General features: G+C 37.5%; 1 protein-coding gene across 2 annotated transcripts in view; it reads right to left on the reverse strand.

Moving 5' to 3' along the window:
- The window catches only part of DGKB (diacylglycerol kinase beta), an 856,074-nt gene that overhangs the window by 652,268 nt on the left and 188,725 nt on the right, over positions 1-15,081 (reverse strand). For both annotated transcript variants that reach the window (XM_040260596.1, XM_040260597.1), the window contains exon 4: positions 1,315-1,468. In XM_040260596.1, the coding sequence (XP_040116530.1) occupies positions 1,315-1,468 (154 nt within the window). The remainder of the gene's footprint in view (positions 1-1,314; positions 1,469-15,081) is intronic.

Consider the following 15,081-nt stretch of genomic DNA (forward strand, 5'->3'; position numbering starts at 1 on the left):
CAGAGGATGAGATGGCTGGATGGCATCACTGACTTGTTACACATGAGTTTGAGTGAACTCTGGGAGTTGTTGATGGATAGGGAGGCCTGGCGTGCTGCGATTCATGGGGTTGCAAAGAGTCAGACACGACTGACCGACTAAACTGAACTGAAGGATTTTTCAGAAGCCTTAGAGTCCTAGATCAGAGTTTGAGACATATTGCTGAAGATTACATTTCTCCATTGACTGATGGAAACTGGCTGGGTTCAGAGAGGACATGAAAGAGACCTGAGAAGGGAGAAGAGAGAAGGGCTTTGTTCCTGCCATTCTACCTGAACATCCTCTTAGATCTTTCCAACATCTCTCTCTCACAGAAAACCTGGTTCCAGCAGCAACTGCCCTCTAGTCTGCAGCTTACAGCCCACCATTCAGTCCTGCAGAGACCATGGTGATGTTGAAAGAGGTCTGACTTCCAGGGCTGTTGGCTCCTCCCTGAGTTCCTGAGCTACCAGAGCCTGTCAGGAAGGATCCTCTGCACAGGAGTCTGATGGTCACCATCTGCCAGGCAAAATCCCCCACCTTCAAACTCTGCTTTCCGGCTCAAAAGGTCCTTCTTCCTAGCTTCTGGGTTTTGATGACTCCAACCTGGGGGAGGCATATGCTTCCCGTAGTTGTACGTCCGCATGTCTCAGTGTTCATCTTTGCATTTCAAACTCTCCAACACTGTTTTACCCATTTTCTATTTCACATTCCCTAAGGTAACATAATGAGATTTCTGTTTTCCTGACTGAGTGGAGAGTAACATACTTAGTGACAGGTAGTAATGCATTAAAACCTACACCTAATAAGAGACCTAAACATCTCTATGGTGACAAAACTGAATTAAGTATCTAAGAGGAAAATTAATACTCTGAGGTTACAAATCTAAAAATGTGAAAGAATACTGGTAATTTGAACAAGTGATATTAAATACTGTGTTTTCTAGACATAACTGCCTTGTGACTACTGATAAATGATATATGATACATGGTGTATGATATATGATATTATATATATTCCAGTCATTTAAAAGAGCACTTTCTTAAATTTTATGGAAGTATCTCTTAAAATTATTAACTAAAACATAGACTTCTAAGACACTGTAATGACAAGTGATGTATAATGATAAAGTATATTTTCTCTAATGTTTAGTTGTACAATCTTAGTTTGAAAAGATAAATCCTGCAACAAAGGTAATTTCTAAGCAAATCATCTCATCTTATAGAGAACTTGTACTGACATTGCCCTTTGAGGTTTTTTGCATTATATAGACTTTTAGTAAATACTTGGACTTACCACTTGAGAGGAGAGCAGGCTTACTTTTTACCATTGGACTCGAATGAGGAAACTTGTTGCTAAATGACATGAAAAGGTGTGTTGTGAAATCATCAGGAAGCTCAGCTTCCAGGAACGTCTTCATAAATAGCTTGAAACCTTCAAAATCTATTGTCTGAAAAAAAAATTTTAATATATATTTTAAGATTCAGCCAATGTTAAGATTGTTTGCAGCGTTCAAGAGCATTAGCAGGAGAAATGATCTCAAACACTGGTACATCCAAGTCTACAAAAGGAAGGTAACTCTTTGAGAAATAAACCAGGCAATCCTACACTGACACCGGTGATTAGATTTAGATGTCTTACCTACAGCAATGGAGCAAGAGAAACAGGAGCTTTCCAGTCAGGCATCCCTATTTCCATAGTGTCTGTGTGGCCTTAAAAACTTTACTCTTTGAAAGTTAATTTCTCCTCTGTAAATTGGGGAGAATAGTCACAATTCCATGGAGTTATGATGATTAAATCAGACAACTGTGTGAAGGTGCTGATGCAGAATCGTGAACACAGAAAGTTATCCCTCTTGACTCCTTTCTTTGTCTATAATAATAAACACTATTTTCAACCACTGGAGAAAGTGGTTAACATGAAAGTTTTACCTTAACACCAAGACCAATGGATGTAAAATCCTAAAGTGAAATTCTAAATCTTCCTAGGCAATTGTCAAAGAAATCTACTTCAAGATCTCTGCCCACTCGTACTCAGAGCAGAGCTATAAAAGAGCTGACATTTGCATGCAGAGAACCATTGCTACACTGAGAATCTCCATGTCCACTTGGGGTAATGGTGATGGGTGCTACCTTCTATTCTCATGGGAGAATTTCACAGGAGCTACTGAGAGAGCTTGCTTTCTCCAAGCAGATGAGAAGAGTGGGCCAAAATCTGACTCCTGCCTGGGAAACTGAGAACAAGGGTGCAGGTACTTTAGGGCCAAAACAGGACAATGGCATTGCATTGGGCTTAGCCAACTCTCCCTGTCACTGCAGGGACACTCGTGCATAAATGTTGTCTGGGAAACAGGTGTAGTCCTCATGGAAGAGAAGGCCCCTGGAGTTGTGTTGGATACTATCTACTAGGCCATCTGAAGGGACTAGGAGACTTACAGAGAAGAAACTGAAATGAAGCCACATCTGTCCAGATCAAAGGACTGCAAGAGCTATAGGCCTCATAGGAAGCCCTTAAAAGGTTTCTTTTTTCTTACCAATTACTTCAAGATAATGGAGATGAAACTAAAAATAAGGCAAAAAAAAACTACCAATTTTTTTAAAACTCCTGGCAGATGAGAATAAACTTAATTCCATAAACTGCAAATTTCGGATACAAAAAGCTTATTTTTTCTTACATAAAATTATTGGGATATGGTGGTAGGGAATGACCAATTTTATCACTGTACTATTTCGAATAAACCTAAAATAGAATAAGACATATAAGGATATCAATATGAGAAAGTAAATTTTTGCATATTAGATCATAAAACATTTAACTATATATATTATGTATGCTTTTGTACCAAATATTATCTCAAGCCAATATAAAAAACACTTATTTTATTAATGGTTCTAAGATCCTGTCTGCAACTTAATCTGACATTTTTAATTAAGTCTTGTTTTGCTTATTCATTCTCAGTAAGGCACTTCAAATATTTATATATATATGTGTGTGTATATATATAGGCAGTGGTGGTTTAGTTGCTAAATCGTCTCTGACTCGTGCAATCCCATGGACTGTAGCCTGCCAGCTTCCTCTGCTCATGCAATTCTCCAAGCAACAACACTGGAGTGGGTTGCCAGTTCCTTCTCATATATATATATATATATATATATATATATATATATATGTATAGTTGTTATATATTGGTGGTGGTAAAAAGACTTCATTTCTTTCCATGTTCCATGAATCATCACCACCACAGAATATTACAAATTCTACTAGTAGTTCAGTTCAGTCTCTCAGTTGTGTCTGACTCTTTGTGACCCATGGACTGCAGTCTACAAGCAGCCTGAACCACAAAACTAAAATCTATGAATATCATGAATATTTAAAGAACAGCATCAATCAGCTGAAGTACTTTCAGAAAGCATTTGCTACAACCAGTCAAGAAGGAAACCAGGAGTTAATTCAAAAAGTTATAGGAAATTTGTGTGATAAACATATTCACAACCATCATGATTAATATTAAAGTTACTTATAGTATCACTTCTCTCTGTACCCTTTGGTAAGTCAGCATTATGTTTGGAAACAGATGATAGAAGCATGGTCTTGAAGTCAGACTCCTTGGATCAACTCTTGACCCAACACTATCCAACTGTGTGACAGTGGGCAATTTATTAATCTCTCTTGACTCAAGTTCTTCATCTATATTAACAATCTCTCTGTTAGGAAAAAATCCCAACAATATTGGAAGAATGAACCTTAAACCAAATCAACATAAATGTTTCCATTTGCCTTTAACAGATCATTACCTAGTCCACTTTTCTTTGTTGTTGGGCATTTTTGTTTGTTTGTTATTTGCTTTTCCTTTGTTTTTGCTTTTGAGAAATCTGGTAATTAAATGTGAACAAACGACTGTAATTACTGAATTTTTTCCTCTGAGTCTTCCTTTACAGTAAGATTGTATTTTAAAACAGAAGTTTTTCAAGTCAAGGGTTTAACACAGGAAAACAACAACAGCCAGCCAACAAAACAACAACCAGGACTTCAGAACAAAACAATTTTGTTTCATATTGCAATACCTCCACTCACCACCTGAGTGATTTGGGGCAAGACATGCATCTGCTCTTTTAAGGAAAACTCTGCCTCATCCCAAATGTGTTTATGCCCTTTATAGAGCCCTACATCACCCACACAGAACATCCTTGAAATCGGTGCCTGTGATTTAATGATGAAAATCAGGAAAATAGCCAGTCCAAAGGAAAAAAAAAAAAGTGAACTTAATGTATGACATCTCTCTTAATGAGGAATACACAGGAAAACTTTTTTGAACTTGGTCCAGTGTTGCAGCTCTCCCTTGCTCAGCAAGCAAAAAAAATAGCTTATTTTTATTATCTGACACCTCGATACCTTAATTTCCTCCATATAACATGAACCATTCAGCAGTGCTGCCTCAACATAATAATAAATTGATGTAAAGCACTTAATGTACCCTTGGCCATCAAGGATGTAAATACCCTTGGGCATCAAGGATGTAAAAGAAATAAAATAGTTTAAAAAAGAAAAGTGAATAAATAAAAAGAAGCACTGATTTGAAGTTAGACTTTTATAACCTTAATTTGCCCTAGTCTATTGATTCAGAATATTAGAAAATTCATTGCATTTTTCCAAATTTAATCCAGAGTTTTTGTGTCTTAGATACTGTGCTGTAATTGTTCTGGGTCAGGCAACATTGGCAAATGATTGCCCTCAGAAAACTAGCCTTTAAAAAGAGATTAACTTACTTTTTTTTTTAATTTATTTATTTTTTATTTTACTTTACAATTCTGTATTGGTTTTGCCATACAATGACATGAATCCAAATAACTAAAAGCTTTGCAAAGACATAAGAATAGAATAAAAAGTTCCTTAGTTCTTAAATGATTTCCACAAGATGATGTCATCCTATTTTATGACTGATGTATTAGTGATGATGTCAGCTTCTTCCTCTAGCTTCTTTACAGTGTTGGTAGGAGCAAACTTCCTTTCTCTTACATTTCCTGTCATTACACACAGCTTGCTGCTACTGCTGCTGCTAAGTCGCTTCAGTCTGTGCGACCCCATAGACGGCAGCCCACCAGGCTCCCCCGTCCCTGGGATTCTCCAGGCAAGAACATTGGAGTGGGTTGCCATTTCCTTCTCCAAGGCATGAAAGTGAAAAGTGAAAGTGAAGTCGCTCAGTTGTGTCTGACTCTCCGCGACCCCATGGACTGCAGCCCACCAGGCTCCTCCGTCCATGGGATTCTCCTGACAAGAGTACTGGAGTGGGGTGCCATTGCCTTCTCCGTACACTCAGCTTACAATGTTGTAAAACCCAAACTTCTTCAAAGCCAAAAGGCAGCTGCTTCAGTGTTTCATGTTCATTGAGGAATTAATCTTCAATGCCTTTCCTGGTTAAGTCATTTACTTCTCATTAGCAAAAGATTTTCCAATCTTCTCTAAAATTTTGTGTTTTACGTTGATACTATCCTCAATCTGTACATTTTTCTTATCTCACGATTTAGCAGAATATTTCCAAATTTACATCTCCTATTTTCTACTGCTGTCATGTAGCAGCATTAGCATTGGTTTCTGAAGATCGTGACCTTTAAATAGAATGAAATCATTTATATGCATAGCAACAGAAACACTAACACAAAAAGTAGGCTCAAACAACCAAATGAGTTCTCAAAAATCAAATTGGCTGGAAGATCAGAGACACACAATCCAAATTATATTTAAGATTTTGAAAACTGTTTTTTCTTTTTTTTTTTTTTACTTGAAGGAGCGGCCAGCGACTATTTAGGGAGATAGAGAGAATCTCTAAAGAATACAAACTCGGGAAGCTGCTCAGAGCTTGCTGCCAAGTTGGCACAAATTCAAAACACATTGCTATGTGCCTTTCATTATTCTATCTGACCATCTGGATTCTTGATGTTTAAATTCCTGCTAATACTAAAGAAATAACTCTTGTATTCATCCAAGAAGATTCAAAGTGAATGAAAAGAAATGCCGTCACTCTATCATTAATTTATTTTGGTAGTTTCAGGATGAAGATTTTCTCATATTCAGCAAATGTACATTATGCATATATCCACTTTGTACTGGGCTCTGTTCTAGGTCATGGGGTAAAGATGTTACTGATACATGCAAAATCCTTCCATCAAGGGGCTTATCTTCTAATAAAGGGAATAAGAAAAAAATAATAAATAGCTTAAATGTATAGTGTCTGAAGGTATTAAGTAGTGTGTACATATGTGCTAAGTCATATCTAACTCTTTGTGACCCTATGGACTGTAGCTCACCGTGCTTCTCTGTCCATGGGATTCTCTAGGTAAGAATATTGGAATGGGTTGCCACTGCCCTCTCTCCAGGGGCTCTTCCCCATCCATGGATCAAACCCACATCTCCTGCTTTTCCTGCATTGCAGGTGGATTCTTCACCACTAGCACTACCACCAGGGAGCCCAATTAAATGTTGTATAAGAAATAAAGAAGGAAGATTCTTGTATATTGGCGGTGGTGCTTATAGTTTTAAACCTGATGATTAGGAAATGAGAATCTGTTCTTTGAATAAAGACTGAAATGAGATGAGGGAGCAAGCTTCACACATATTCTGGAGGAAAAAAACATTCCAGAGAGATAAAAACAGGTGGTGCAAATGCCCTGAGGCATTAAGATGTTCTTGTTTTAGAGGATTTTCTATAAGAGGTACTGAAGAAAAGCAAGAGACTAGAGCAGGATTGAGGAAGGACTAGAATTATAGAGAGGAGGTAAAAGACACGATCTTTGATGGTGTGTATATGGGGGCAGACTCTGTAAAAAATATTTTAGACCATCAATGCAGTGCTATGGTGAGACTTTCCTAGTGGTCCAGTGGTTAGGACGCTATACTCCCACTGAGAGGGCCCATGTTCAAACCTTGGTCAGGGAACTAAGATTACACAAGTCACAACTAAGCTTGGTACAGCCAAATAAATAGGTAAATAAAAATAAATAAATTTTAAAAATAAACCATTATGGCTTTAAAGTCGAGTGAGAGGAACAGCTATTGGAGGGTTGCAGCAGGAAATCATATGATCTAACATATTTTAACAGGATCGTATCCTCCTAATAGGGCCTCCCTGGTGCTTCGGATGGTAAAGAATCCACCTGCAATGCAGGAGACCTAGGTTCCATCCCTGGGTCCAGAAAAGCCTCTGGAGAAGGTAATGGCTACCCACTCCAGTATTCTTGCCTGGAGAATTCTATGGACAGAGGAGCTTGGTGGGTTACAGTCCATGGGGTCACAAAGAGTTGGGCATGACTGAGCAACTATCACTTTCATGATCACAATAGGATCGTAAGACAAATAATAATAGGATCGTTTTATATAACAGGATCTTACAAATTTATATCAGACAAAAAGTCCAATTTTCACAATTGCTGATGAGCTTGCATACACCGCTGATTAATAGGTGATCTTTAAAAGACAAAAATGAATTACTGAAGTATCAAAGATTAAGTAGCTAAAACCATTAACAGAGAAATTGCTTCAATTCATTTATCATTAAGTGTTGACTGAGTGCCTACTATGTGTACAATACTGCTGGCTACCGAGCAAAAGAATTCAAATGATGTAGGCAGTAACTTGTTAGTCAGAGGCTTTCTTTCACCATTTCCATATCAATTTTCCTAGTTTGTATCATTATATGTAAGTTTATAACTAATTTATATCATTAACTAATTATGTTAAATCAAACACTGATATAAAGGTTACTGAACCAAAACATATACATTAATATGTAGTATGGCTAACTTTCTGAGATTCTAAATACATAATTTTGATATTAAAATATTTTCAGAAAAGAAAATCTACATTTTAAATGTCTCATTGCTTATGCTTGTCAGAAGGCAATGGCACCCAACTCCGGTACTCTTGCCTGGAAAATCCCATGGATGGAGGAGCCTGGTAGGCTGCAGTCCATGGGGTCGCAAAGAGTCGGACCCGACTAAGCGACTTCACTTTCACTTTCACTTTCACTTTACTTAAAACTAACATTTATTAAGTCTCACAGAGAAAAATAGACATGTGTTTTTCAGGAAGAGATGGCAAATGGCAAGAATAACAAACAATGATACTCCAAATTATTTTAGTAATTATGAAATGCACATAATAGATTAGACAAATTTTAAGCGGGTTACTTTTATTGTGATTTTCAGTATATCTTGTGATCAAGAGTCTGTATCCAACTAAATTTTGTACTTCAGCTGAAATCTACTCTTCTAAAAAATTTTTACTGGAGTATAGTTGATTTACAAAGTTGTGTTAGTGTCCGGTGTATACCAAAGTGAATCAGTTATCCATATACATAGAAACACTCTTTTTAGATTCTTTTCCCATATAGACCATTGCAGAGTACTGAGCAGAGTCCCCTATGCTATACAGTAGGTTCTCATTAGTTATCTCTTTTATACATAGTATATATATATAAATATATGTCAGTCCCAACATTCCAATTTATCCCTCCTCTTCTAACCCCCTTAACCATGAATTTGTTTTCTACATCTGTGACTCTATTTCTGTTTTGTGGACAAGTTCATTTGTACCATTTTAAAAAAATAGACTCCACCTTCCTCTCGTAGGACACTGTCTTGCCTATGTTTCAGTGTTGTCACTAGAACTGGTGTGATTACTGAACCACACACCAAATGTTCTAAATGTTATTTCTCCTCGAAAAATAAAAGAGAATAAAGATTTTGTGAATAACCATGCATCTGTAAGTTTTTAAGGATTGCATACTTGCATCTTCAAGAAGGCGGTTCAAGAGGGAAGAGACATATGTACACCTATAGCTGATTCATGTTGATGTCTGAGATAAAATAACAAAACTGTGTAAAGCAATTATCCTTCAATGAAAAAAATAAATTTTTAAAAATTACCAAATGATGCAGGTATGTGTACAGGCAGAATTATAAGTATCTCTTGTTTCCTACTAGACTATAAGATCCAGCACTCTGCACCACAGAGTGCTTAACATAATTCTTTTACATTGCAGGTTATCATGATATATTTGAAATATGGACACTGGAATAGCAAAAACAAAGAAAGAAGCACAATTTCACTTAATACCTCTTTGTATGACATCTAGCAAGAAAGAAAACTGATTCAGGTAGGATGGTAAGAATTTGTGAAATAGAATAAATGCAAAAAGTTTTTGACCAGGAATATATTGTTTTAATAAATCTCAAATGAGATTATTTTAAAGTATGATAGCATATGGATATATATGTAATACTGTAGCAAATTAAAATAAAACTAATCAATAAAACTATTGATAAGAATATAACCAAAAATTTGGAATGATTTCAAATGCATATTATCCTAAAAATTATCTTCTTTCTAATCCATCAAGGCCCAAATATGCCTGGGTTATTATTGGGAGAAACATCAAGATGACAAGGTGTAGAAGACAGATCAGGATGCTCAGCTACCATGTGAGAGTGAGGGATTGAGAGGCTACAGGGGGGTCAGGGAACTCATTGATTATTTTCAGGACTTAAGAATTCCTTAGTAGTTTAGCGTTAGTCTCTCAGTCATGTCCAACTCTGTGACCCTATGGACTGTGGCCCGCCAAGCTCCTCTGTTCATGGGATGCTCCAGGCAAGATTTCTGGAGTGGATTGCCATTCCCTTCTCCACAGGATCTTCCTGACCCAGGGATCAAACCTGGGTCCCCTGCATTGCAGGCAGATTCTTTACCATCTGAGCTACAGGGGAGATTCCCTAGTTGAAGTATTTTGCCAAATATATACTTAATTGTAAAATATATTTAATTTTTAAAATATATTTAATTGCTTGATACTTCTTGGTAGCAAAGATCATCTTGACCATTTCTATTTCTTCCACATGTCCAGATACAGTGCAGGTAAAAGTGAAAGTGTTAGTCGCTCCAGAGTGTTCGACTCTGTGCAGCCCTATAGACTGCAGCCCACCAAGCTCCTCTGTCCATGGGATTCTCCAGGCAAGAATACTGGAAAGTGTTGCCACTTCCTACTCCAGGGGATTTTCCCAACCCAGGGATTGAACTCCTGTCTTCTGCACTGCAGGCCAATTCTTTATTGTCTGAACCACCAGGGAGCAATATCCGATACATAATATACATGCATTATTTGGTATGCAACCCAGTAATTTTTCTTCCAAGTGCTTTTTTCACTTTCTATATGTTTATCCTCACTGGTATCTTTTCTTTTTTTTTTTGCCAAACTACTTCTTAAAGCCTTCAACCTCTCCTTTCAATCTTTATAGTCAGTAATATGCTCTATTATCCATAAATGGGAAAATTAAATTAGAATTTCCTTAAAGTGTTTGTTGTATATATGGAAACTTACCTAAATGTTATTGTGTTCTAGGACTAAGTATGTTATGTGTATGCTATACTTCAATAATCACAATAACTCCATGAGCAAATGCGACTATCACTCCTATTTTATAGCCAAGAAGGCTGAAAAAATGAATTTTCTGAGCCTCAGAAAAATCAAGTAAAATGCCCAAAGTCAAAGGTTCCTATTTATTGCCAAGGAGCTAAATATTTATGATTTCAAAAGCTTCTATGTTACAGCTAAGTATAATTCTATAGGCAGATTTTGATTTTCCAAAATCCATATCTAGTACAACTGGTTTGTCACCATCAACTCTGTTGACTAGTGTAACAATAAGCTGATCATTAGACAAAAAAGGGAAACAAATATAAAAATAAACAGTGATGAATTATCTCACTTCCACAATCTTGAAAACTCTGAGTTGACTATAATTCTTTTTGATATTCCAAATGTAACCTATTACTTTTGACTACATATCTGAAAGATATTCTAAATCTGCCCTCAGGCTCTATTATAATCCTCCTTGCCATTCCAGTTTTCATCATTTGATTGGACTTCTTCAATAATATATACCTGGTCTTCTCTTGAATGCAAGCCTGTTATTCCCACTGGCTTTAGAAATAAATTAATAAATAGAAATTTTAACTTATTGATCTTCAGTTCAGTTCAGTTTCTCAGTTGCGTCTGACTCTTTGCGACCCCATGAACTGCAGCACACCAGGCCTCCCTGTCCATCAACAGCTCACGGAGTTTACCCAAACTCATGTCGATTGAGTCAGTGATGCCATCCAACCATCTCATCATCTGTCGTCCCCTTCTCCTCCTGCCCTCAGTCTTTCCCAGCATCAGGGTCTTTTCAAATGAATTAGCTCTTTGCATCAGGTGGCCAAAGTATTGGAGTTTCAGCTTCAACATCAGTCTTTCCAATGAACACCCAGGACTGGTCTCCCTTAGGATGGACTGTTTGGATCTCCTTGCAGTCCAAGGGACTCTCAAGAGTCTTCTCCAACATCACAGTTCAAAAGCATCCATTCTTTGGCGCTCAGCTTTCTTTATACTCCAACTCTCATATCCATACATGACTACTGGAAACACCATAGCCTTGAAGAGATGGACCTTTGTTGGCAAAGTAATGTCTCTGCTTTTGAATATGCTGTCTAGGTTGGTCATAACTCTCCTTGCAAGGAGTAAGTGTCTTTTAATTTCATGGCTGCAATCATATCTGCAGTGATCTTGGAGCCCCAAAAACTAAAGTCAGCCACTGTTTCCACTGTTTCCTCATCTATTTGCCATGAAGTGATGGGATCGGATGCCATGATCTTCGTTTTCTGAATGTTAAGCTTTAAGCCAACTTTTTCACTCTCCTCTTTCACTTTCATCAAAAGGCTCTTTAGTTCTTCTTCACTTTCTGCCATAAGGGTGGTATCATCTGCTTATCTGAGGTTATTGATATTTCTCCCGGCAATCTTGATTCTAGCTTGTGCTTCTTCCAGCCCAGCGTTTCTCATGACATACTCTGCATACAAGTTAAATAAGCAGGGTGACAGTATACAGCCTTGACATACTCCTTTTCTTATTTGGAGCCAGTCTGTTGTTCCATGTCCAGTTCTAACTGTTGCTTCCTGACCTACATACAGGTTTCTCAAGAGGCAGGTCAGGTGGTCTGGTATTCCCATCTTTTCCAGAATTTTCCACAGTTTATTGTGATCCACAGAGTCAAAGGCTTTGGCATAGTCAATAAAGTAGAAATAGATGATTTTCTGGACCTCTCTTGCTTTTTCCATGATCCAGCAGATGTTGGCAATTTGATCTCTGGTTCCTCTGCCTTTTCTAACACCAGCTTGAACATCTGGAAGTTCACGGTTCACATATTGCTGAAGCCTGTCTTGGAGAATTTTGAGTATTATTTTACTAGTAGGTGAGATGAGTGCAATTGTGTGGTAGTTTGAGCATTCTTTGGCATTGCCTTTCTTTGAGATTGGAATGAAAACTGATTTTCTCCAGTCCTGTGGCCACTGCTGGGTTTTCCAAATTTGCTGGCATATTGAGTGCAGCACTTTCACAGCATCATCTTTTAGGATTTGAAATAGCTCAACTGAAATTCCATCACCTCCACTAGCTTTGTTCATAGTGATGCTTCCTAAGGCCCACTTGACTTCACATTCCAGGATGTCTGGCTCTAGGTGAGTGGTCACACCATCATATCTGGGTCAAGAAGATCTTTTTTGTACAGTTCTTTTGTGTATTCTTGCCACCTCCCAGTCTTGTTTTTGCTGACTATATAGAGCTTCTCCATCTTTGGCTGCAAAGAATATAATCAGTCTGATTTCAGTGTTGGCCATCTGGTGATGTCCATGTGTAGAGTCTTCTCTTGTGTTGTTGAAAGAGGGTGTTTGGTATGACCAATGCATTCTCTTGGCAAAACTCCGTTAGTCTTTGCCCTGCTTCATTCTGTACTCCAAGGCCAAGTTTGTCTGTTGCTGCAGGTGTTTCTTGACTTCCTACTTTTTCATTCCTGTCCCTATAATGAAAAGGACATCTTTTTTGGGTGTGAGTTCTAGAAGGTCTTGTAGGTCTTCAAAGAACCAGTCAACTTCAGCTTCTTCAGTGTTACTGGTTATTGATCTTAAGAATATCATTTATCATTTCCTCTAGCTATTAAAAAAAAAAAAACTTAAACTCCTTAGACACTCTAAGTCTTTATACACAAATGTCCAGATTTTCCACTAATATCCTTAAATGTATTCCTGCTGAAAAAATCTATTCCTATTGATGCAAGTATACAAATAAACACAATTGACAAACCTTCAGATAAGTTTTAGGTGTAGCAAGCACCTAAAGAATTTTCTCTATTTGCCTTTGTGCTCTGTCACTCAGTCGTGCCTGACTCTGCAAACCCATGACTGTAGCCTACCAGGCTCCTCTGTCCACAGGGATTCTCCAGGCAAGAATACTGGAGTGGGTTGCCATGCCCTCCTCCAGGGGATCTTCCCAACCCAAGGTTCAAACCCAGGTCTCCCACACTGCAGGTAGATTCTTTACTGTCTGAGCCACCAGGCGAGCCCAAGAATACTGGAATGGGTAGCCTATCCCTCTCCAGTGGGTCTTCCCAACCCAGGAATCAAATGGGGGTCTCCCACATTGCATCTGGATTCTTCACCAGCTGAGCTACCAAGGAAGCCCCTATTTTTCCTTAAACAAGTAAAAAAGATCACCTGAAGTTTCCAACATCACTTTTTCTCTGATTTTTAACTTTTATATGAATTATTTAATAACTGTTGTAAAAAAATGAAAGACCATCTGCAAGTCTTCTTTGGAGAAATGTCTGTTTAGGTCTTCTGTTCACATTTTGATTGGCTTGTTTGTTTTTCTGGTATTGCGTTGCATGAGCTGCTTGTATATTTTGGAGATTAATCCTTTGTCAGTTGTTCCATTTACTATTATTTTCTCTCATTCTGTCTTTTCAACCTGTTTGTAGTTTCCTTTGCTATGCAAAAGCTTTTCAGTTTAATTAGGTCTCACTTGTCTATTTTTGGTTTTATTTCCATTACCTTAGGAGGTGGGTCATAGAGGATCTTGCTGTGATTTATGTCATAGAGTGTTCTACCTATATTTTCCTCTACGAGTTTTATAGTTTCTGGTCTTCCATTTAGGTCTTTCATCCATTTTGAGTTTATCTTTGTGTATGGTGTTAGGGGAAAAAAAAGAAATGAAAGAGTAACCTACACAGAATGTTTACTACATGTCAAAGTTAGTGCTTATCATCAAATTAAAGAGAGTTACTAGCCTATTTTTCAAATTATTTAAGCTTGTTTTAGCAGCTCATCTGCAGAAAAAGCAATTGGAAGCAATTAGTATAATTACATTTTATATATTCTAAATATTTACCTATTTTCAAATTTCTGTATATTTATTACAGAACATTAAGGGAGAAATGGATCATTTGTGACATGTTGACTGTGACAGATATCACCTAGTCACTTTAAGCAGTTAAATCATTAAGCTTGCAATTTAGGATAAGATGTGGCAGATGGTCCATTCTCAAATTCTAAATATTTTCACAGATATAAAACAGTGTGTTTTTTTGGAAACGATGAGATTTGCTCCTCAGTGCAATTACTAGAAACCTGCAAGGAGTTATTCAAATTGATTTGTTTAATTATGACATAACTAATTAATCTCACAAGGAGCTATTCAAATATTTTCTCAAATTTTTGGACATGGTCCATTCCATGTGAGAGCAATTCTTGGAGTATCAAGGGCATAAAAACTGAGGCCACGTGTTGAAATAAAAGTTACAAAGTATTTCAACAGTAAGTAATACATAATCAAAATCAGGTTAACGACAGGATGATAGTAGGCATTTTATTCTTCCACTTCATGGTATGTTTTCAAAACTGTGTTCTGGCTACAAGTCTGATAAGAGGAGGAGACGACTGAAAGTGTGTTGATAGCAATAGGGTAGAAGTGAAGCAGAAATATTGGTAAACGTGTTACCTCCATTCCTTGCTAACTAATTGTCCTGGCATTTATGCAGTCGTGGGGGGTGGGGAACAACAGACACCCTAACTCTACCACCAGGACAGCATTCTAGATCGCAACAAGGCTTGATCGGGGAAGCAAATCACATGACTTGTACTCCACTCATACCTTAGAAGGAAATCAGTTGAGCAATGGAAAAAGACATCAGAGTCACCGTGTTA

Source organism: Oryx dammah, unplaced genomic scaffold, assembly GCF_014754425.2.
Source record: "Oryx dammah isolate SB20612 unplaced genomic scaffold, SCBI_Odam_1.1 HiC_scaffold_18, whole genome shotgun sequence".
Taxonomy (NCBI): domain Eukaryota; kingdom Metazoa; phylum Chordata; class Mammalia; order Artiodactyla; family Bovidae; genus Oryx; species Oryx dammah.